The 7,396-nt window shown below is 58.1% G+C and overlaps 2 protein-coding genes across 2 annotated transcripts in view; one reads left to right on the forward strand and one right to left on the reverse strand.

Moving 5' to 3' along the window:
- Positions 1-4,156, reverse strand: part of LOC134422284 (microsomal triglyceride transfer protein-like) — a 31,705-nt gene extending 27,549 nt beyond the window's left edge. Inside the window, 1 exon segment of the mRNA XM_063164274.1 lies at positions 4,025-4,156. Coding sequence (XP_063020344.1) covers positions 4,025-4,156 — 132 coding nt within the window.
- Positions 4,157-4,484: 328 nt separating this feature from the next.
- On the forward strand, positions 4,485-7,173 carry LOC134422219 (C-type lectin domain family 2 member D-like). Its single transcript, XM_063164175.1, has 5 exons — positions 4,485-4,876; positions 5,258-5,356; positions 5,459-5,640; positions 5,841-5,941; positions 6,032-7,173. The coding sequence occupies exons 1-5, from the start codon at positions 4,552-4,554 to the stop codon at positions 6,147-6,149; spliced, it is 825 nt and encodes a 274-aa protein (XP_063020245.1). The 5' UTR covers positions 4,485-4,551; the 3' UTR covers positions 6,150-7,173.
- The last annotated feature ends 223 nt before the right edge of the window (positions 7,174-7,396 follow it).

The following is a 7,396-nucleotide window of genomic DNA, read 5'->3' on the forward strand; positions in this document are numbered from 1 at the left end:
TCAGGTTCCAGAATGTCAGGAAGGGGGTCAAGCAAGTTCCACTGTCAGGTCCCAGAGGGTGGGGAAGGGAGGCAAAAAAATGCGACAGTTAGGTCCAACAGGGTCAGGAGTCAAGGCAAGCAAGTGCCACAGTCAGGTCCCAAAGGGTCAGGAAGGGAGGCAAAAAAATGCCACAGTCAGGTCCTAGATGGTCAGGAAGGAAGGCTAGGAAGTACCACAGTAAGGTCACACGGGATCAGGAAGAAGGCGGGAAAAAGTGTCACTGCCAGGTCCCAGAGTGTTTGGAAGGGAGGCAAAAAATGCCACAGTCAGGTCCCACAAGGTCAGGAATCCAGGCAAGCAAGTGCCATAGCCAGGTCCCAGACGGTCAGGAAGGAAGGCAAGCAAGTGCCACAGTCAGGACACAGAGTGTCAGGAAGGAAGGCAAGAAAGTGCCACATTCAGGTTCCAGAGGGTCAGAAAAAAGGCGGCAGGCAAGTGTCTCAGTGAGGTCACACGGGATCAGGAAGAATGCGGGAAGCAAGTGTCACTGCCACGTCCCAGAGTAAGTGGAATTGAGGCAAAAAAATGCCGCAGTCAGGTCCCAGAGGGTCAGAAATCAACGTAAGCAAGAGTCAGTCAGGTGCTAGAGAGTCAGGTAGGAAGGCAAGCAAGTGCCACAGCCAGGTCTCAGAGGGTCAGGAAGCATGGAAATCAAGTGCCACAATCAGATCCCAGAGGGTCAGGAGGGAAGGCAAAGGGGGTGAGGAAGGAAGGGAAGCAAGTGCCACAGTCAGGTCCCAGAGGGTCAGGAAGGAAGGAAAGCAAGTGCCACATTAGGATCGCAGAATGTCAGGAAGGAAGGCAATCAAATGCCACAGTCAAGTCCCGGAGTGTCAGGACGGAAGGAAAGCAAGTGCCACATTCACATCTCAGAGGGTCAGGAACGAAGGCAAGCAAGTGCACCGTCAGGTCCCAGAGGGTGAGGAAGGGAGGCAAAAAAATGCCACAGTCAGGTCCCAGAGGGTGAGGAAGGAAGGCAGCAAGCAAGTGCCACAGTCACGTCCCAGAGGGTCAGGAAGGAAGTCAAGCAAATGCCACATTCAGGTTCCAGAGGGTGAGAAATAAGGCAGCAAGCAAGTGCCTCAGTGAGGTCAATCGGGATCAGGAAGGAAGGTGGGAAGAAAGTCTAACTGCCAGGTCCCAGAGTGTGTGGAAGGGAGGCAAAAAAATGCCACAGTCAGGTCCCACAAGGTCAGGAAGCCAGGCAAGCAAGTGCCATAGCCAGGTCCTAGATGGTCAGGAAGGAAGGCCAAAAAATGCCACAGTCAGCTCCCAGAGGGTCATGATGGGAGGGAAGTTAGAGCCTCAGTCATGTTCCTGGGGGTGAGGAAGGAAGGCAGCAAGCAAGTGCCACAGTCAGGTTCCAGAGTATAAGGAAGTGAGGGGGCAAGAAACGGCCACAGTCAGGTCCCAGAGGGTGAAGAAGGGAGGCAAAAAAATGCCACAGTCAGGTCCCAGTGGGTCAGGAAGGAAGGCAAGACAGTGTCACAGTCAGGTCCCTGAGGTTCAGGAAACAAGGAAATCAAGTGCCACTGCAAGGTCCCAGAGGGTCAGGACGGAAGGCGAGGAGTGCCTCAGTCGTGTTCCAGGGGGTGAGGAATGAAGGCGGCAAGCAAGTGCCATTGTCAGGTCCCAGACGTTGAGGAACGAAGGCAGTAACCAAGTGCCACAGTCAGATTCCTGAGTGTCAGCAAGGAACGTAAGCAAGGGCCACAGTCAGGTCCCAGAGGGTGAGGAAGGAAGGCAAATAAATTCCACAGTCAGGTCCCAGATGGTCAGGAAGGAAGGTGGCAATCAAGTGCCACAGTCAGGTCCCAGACTGTCAGGAAGGCAAGTCAGTGCTGTATTCAGGTTCCAGAGGGTCAGAAATAAGGTGGCAAGCAAGTGCCATAGCCAGGTTCAGAGGGTCAGGAAGGAAGGCAGCAAGCAATGCCACTGCAAGGTCCCAGAGGGTCAGGAATCAAGGCAAGCAAGTGCCACAGGCCGGTCCCTGAGGGTCTGGAAAGAAGCCAAGGAAGTGCCACAGTCAGGTCCGAGAGGGTCTGGAAGGAAAGTAATCGTGTGCCAGGGTCAGGTTCCAGAGGATCAGGAAAGAAGGCAGCAAGCAAGTGCAAAAATCAGGTCCCAGAGGGTCAGGAAGCAAGGTTCTGGATGAATTACGTTGGTTATAAACATCATGAGATTGGAATAAAGTAAGTGTTTGGTGTTCTGATCATTATTGAGTTTTGTCCCTTCCACTGCTGTTCCTGACTCGATGTTGTCAATGGATCACCTCCATCCCACAGGCCCCAGATTTTCAGAGGTGCTGATGACCTGGGTCACTGCACCCCCTGGGAGGGAAGGTTAGCTAATGGGAAGGTTTTCCTGGGCCAATATTTGTGCCTGTGGTTTGGGTATTTGTGTGATCTCCAGGCTGACAGGTGATTCCTGCTTGTGTTTCCAGCCTGGTCTTAAAAAGCGTGGCCGGAGCAGCAGCTCTGCTTGGGCACTTTTAGAAATACCCAAGAGACACATTTTAATCCTGAAAGGAGGTTTCCTAAGCATGCCCATGGACAGGAGGGATATCTCCAGTGCCCTGGCCATCCTGGAAGTGCTGCCTGCTGGAATCAATATGAACTGCTCCATGACCTTACTGGGCACTGAGGCCAGGCTAACTGGCCTGTAATTGCCAGGATCCTCCTTCCCACCATTGTTGTGGATGGGTGTCACACTGGCCAGCTTCCAGCCATCTGGAACCTCCCCAGTGAGCCAGGGCTGTCTGTAAATGATGGAGAGCAGCTTCCCAAGCTCATCTGCCAGTTCCCTCATCCCCTGGGGTGGATCCCCTCTGGGCCCACAGATTTATGAACATCCAAGCAGCTCAGCAGTTCTCTGACTGCCTCCTCCTGGATAACGGGGGGCCCATTCTGCTCCCTGGCACCATCCACCAGCCCAGGAGGACACTTGTCCTGAGGACAAGCTGTGTTCCCACTAAAGGCTGAGGCAAAGAAGGCATTGAGCACATCTGCCTTCTCCTCCAGGACATCCAATGTAAAGGTTTTATTGATATTCATCCTGATATCACCAAATATCAAGAACGCTACAAGTTCATCATCACCAGGCCCCAGGAGGCCTCCAACCCGCACATCTTCCCCAGCCCATCGCCATTGACAAAAATTCTAACACAGTCTTTCCCCTGGCCGGCTCACAGACCTGCTGTGACTCGTGCGCTCTGGCAACACGATCGGAATCTCGACAGGGCACCCTCCCAGCCTATCATAAATGCTAACAACATCCTATGTGCAGCTGTAAGCCGAAAAGAAAAACTTCATTTGCGTAAACTGCCAACGCCAAACACAGGATTCCGGAAAAAAACCACAGAGCAGCACCAGGTTCACCGCATCTGGGGTAATGACGTCACTAGAAAAGGGGAGGAGCCGAGCCGCGATTGGCTGCCTTCCTGGGCGCTAATTGGCCAATAGCTGAAACCCCACCTCCGAAGAGCAAGATTATAAATAACAGGAACGGAAGTGAGAGAAAGCGCGTCCTCCTCCGCAGCGGCGGCGGCGCTCGGAGGCGGCTCCAGCCCAGGTGGGACCGCGGTCGGTGCTGCCCCAGCTCGGGGCTCGCTGCGGGCGGAGGGGGCCGCGGTGAGGGCCGGGGGGTTCTGGCGAGTTCCTGGTGCCGGCTTCCCCCGTGTGCCCCCTGCGCTGGGATCGCAGCCGAGGGAGCGGCTGCCCGCGCTCTCCTCCGTGCCCGGATGGCCGGGATGGAGCCGGTGCCGCGGCAGCGATGGCTCATCGCGGCTGCTCTCGCTAGGACGGAGGCGGCTGCTCCGTGCTCGGGACCCTTCCCGGCCGTGCGGCACCGGGCTGGGGGCCGCTGCTCGGGCGGGAGGTGTCCGTGCCCGGCTCGGGGCTGGCACGGCATGAACTTGAACCCAGTGCCTCAGAGCCCAAAGCGCTGCAGGCGCCGGGTGCGGGCACAAAGCGGCGCATCCTACCCGCTCCGGGGCCGAGGCTTCTCGGCGCTGCCCTGTGTGCCGGGAGCCGCTCCGTGTGCCCAGGCAGGAGCCGCAGCGGCCGTGCCGGCGCTCGGTGTGCCCGGGCTCCGAGGCGCCGGGGCAGGGAATCATGCCGGGCACAAGGGTGAGCAGCCCGGGGCTGCTGCTTCTCGCCCCTCGGCAGGCGGACTCCGAGCCGCAGCTGCCCCGGGCCAGCAGCAGCCGGCAGCTCGCAGGCGCTCTCAGCGCCCGGCCCGGCACGGAGCTGGGCTGCAGCGGCTGCAGAGCCACAGGGGCCGCGGCTGCGGCCACCGCAGAGCTCCCGGAGGCTGCGCTTGTCTCCGCACCTGCTGCCGCACCTCTGGGCAGCGGCGACAGCGCACCCACAGCTGCCACCGCCCTCCTGAGCCCCCGCACGGCCGGCACCAGCAGCGACCTCTCACCGTGTCCCTTTCAGGGTGCCGTCAGCGCGGCTGCAAAGCTGTTCCCGAGGCCGAGCTCCCAAAGATCTGCCAGCATCACTCCTGATGTCTCGAGAGCAAGGTGCGGTTTCTTCTGGGCAGAGAGATGCCGCCTGTGAGCACGAGAAGAGTGAATTCTACCCCACTCCTGGAGCTGCCAACGAGCCCCGGCATCTCCAGGAGGGACCAGCAGCCGCACTTCCACACTTGCCTGGGGCCCAAGAAGCCTCTTGGAATAAGCAGGGGGATGCCACTTGTGAGCGTGCCTTGAGTGCAGATGTGGAGAATGGATTCTGCACCAGTGATGGGAGTGTGAGGGAGCCCCTGGCTCCCCAGGGCACAGCAGCAGCAACGGGCAATGAACACAAAAGCAACCTCAGAAGACTCCTGGGTGAGTACAGGGCTGCCCCTGTGGCCTCTAGGCAGGGGCCCGTGTCCTGTCCCAAGGCCAGGGCTGGCAGGTGTGTGGCTGTTTCCCGATGTCTGGAAGGGGCCTCGTGCTCTGCTGGGCCCCATCCGTGCCTGGAAGCAAGAACAGCCCAGCTGCCCCCAAGGCTGTGCAGTTCTCTTGCTGCAGCCTGTGCCCACAGCTGTGTCCCTGCCTGTGCCCACAGCTGTGTCCCTGCCTGTGGCCAGGCTCTTGGCTCTCTGGCTGCCAGCTGAGGGAGGCCCACACTGCCTCAGGGCTCCCTGCTCTGCTCCCTGGCCAGGGGCTGAGCAGATTGCAGGGCCGGCTCTGCTTCTGGCAGCCAGCAGCTCTTTCCTGCTCCAGGTGAACGGTTCAGGTGCCATCCCGTGGGCACGGCGGTGCTGATTCTGCTGCTCTTGGTGCTGGTGCTGGCTTTGGGGGCGGCCTTGGCTGTGCTGGCAGGTAAGGGAGGGGCAGCAGCCTGGGCCCAGCCCCTCGGGGCAGAGCGGGCTCACTGCTCCCTGCACAGGGGAATCCTCAGACCTTCTCTTCTTCCCCCTGCAGCACCACAGGTTCCAGTCACCCCTGCCACTCTGCTGTTGGTTCAGGGCTGTCCCCATGGCTGGGTGGGCTACAATGGGGTCTGCTACTACTTCTCACGGGATTACAGCACGTGGGAGCAGGGTCAGGAACGGTGCTCCGAGCTCAATGCCTCCCTGGCCATTGCCCAGGATGAGGAGGCCATGGTGAGTGAGGGGCTGCGGGCGCTGTGGGGTGGCTGAGGGCAGCCTGGGGGCGCTCCTGGGCCGGGCTCGGTGCTCGCAGGGCCGGGGCTGCAGCCCTGGGCCGGGGCCTTGCAGGGAAGGAGCCCCGGCGTGTGGGGGCAGCCCCGGGCACGTGTCCCCCCGAGGGGCCGGGGCAGCTCCCACTCCTCTCTCCTGGGCAGGATTTGCTCTTCCGCCTCCGCGGGAACGGCGATTTCTGGCTCGGGCTGCGCAGACGGGGCGAGCGCCTGCACTGGGGGGACGGCAGCAGCTACAGCTCCCGGTGAGTGCCGGGGAGCCGGGCAGGGCCTGGGGGCACAGGGGCACAAGGGCTTCCCCTGGCAGCCAGCGCTGCCTCTGCTCCTCCCTGCAGGGTTCCTGTCCTCGGCAATTCCCAGTGTGTGTACCTGGCTGACGGGAAAAGATTCAGGAGTGAGATGTGCTCAAGTGAGCGGCCGTATGTCTGCAGCAAGGCCCAAGCTCCCCTGTAACAGGGGCTGCACAAAGGACCTTCTCCACGCTGGGCAGTGCCAGCTTCACCTCTGAGCCCAGCACAGCGCTGTCCTTCCTCAGCTGCGCCCTGTGCCTTGCACTTCCTCTCAGGGTCACCTCAGTGCCTCTTCATCCCCAGCGCCAACGCTGGGCTGGGACTGCAAAGGAAAAGTCTCTGCAATCCATCCTGCCACCGATGCTGCCTGCAGTGAGTGCATTGCCCTCATGAGGCAACAAGCTCCAATAGGAAATCCAAATGTGCCTGGCCTCTTGGAAATCATCACAAACTGGTTGAAATGAAGTGACACTATTGGACTGTCTTTGGAAGAGGAGGAAGAACCGCTGAAACGTGCCGAGCAGGAATCCCACTTTCAGCATTAGGCACCTGACTCTGAAGAAGGGTGTTTTGGTCTATCTTTCTGTCTGTCAGCTCTTGGCTCTTTATCTGTGTCGCCTTTGGAGGAGGACGGTTGGAGCTGCTGCTTGGGGAAGGGAATTCGCTGCCACCGCCACAACCCAGCCCAGAGCTGCTTCTCCTGCTGTGGGGCTGTGGCTGAGCCTGTGCTGGTGAGAGCAGCCCCTGCACGGGCCCCTCAGTGTCACCCCTCAGTGCCGCAGGGCCCTGTCCCCCCTGCTCGGGTGCCCGGGATCCTGAGCTCGCCTCTCCCTGCCCTGCTCACACCCGGCTGCCGCTGCCGCGGCCCCGCTGCCCCTCGGGCGCTGCTCCGAGCTTTGGCTGCTCCGGAGCTGCGAGGAACGGATTTGTACAGAATCTTAAAAATTGATAGAAACTTCACACGGTCTTGTATATCTATATGCAAATATTGAGATCAGGTGTGTTGACTTAGGAAAGCTATGGAATAGAGGTGATATTGTTGAGAGAGAGATTGAACTAGAAATGTGTTTTAGTAACTTTTTAAAGAAAGAGTAGATATTTTAGAGAATTAGAACCAGAAAAGATGCATTGTAATAGGACTCCCTGAGGTACAAATAGAGGTGATTTCTGTTAGAAGTAAGAGAAATATTGTGTGCTAAAAGCCAATAGCTTGAAAAACATTTATAAGGTATTGCAAATAGGAAATAAGTTAGCTTTTAATATAATACGTTGAGTTTTATATTTCTTATGTTTCATTTTTATGGAGACTGATAATAAAATCAAATAGTTTAAAACACGACTCAGTTGCCCCATCTTTATAGAAACAAAAAACCCCAACAAAATAGTACTTCCATTATAAAAACTCAATAA

Source organism: Melospiza melodia, chromosome 9, assembly GCF_035770615.1.
Source record: "Melospiza melodia melodia isolate bMelMel2 chromosome 9, bMelMel2.pri, whole genome shotgun sequence".
In the NCBI taxonomy this organism is placed as follows: domain Eukaryota; kingdom Metazoa; phylum Chordata; class Aves; order Passeriformes; family Passerellidae; genus Melospiza; species Melospiza melodia.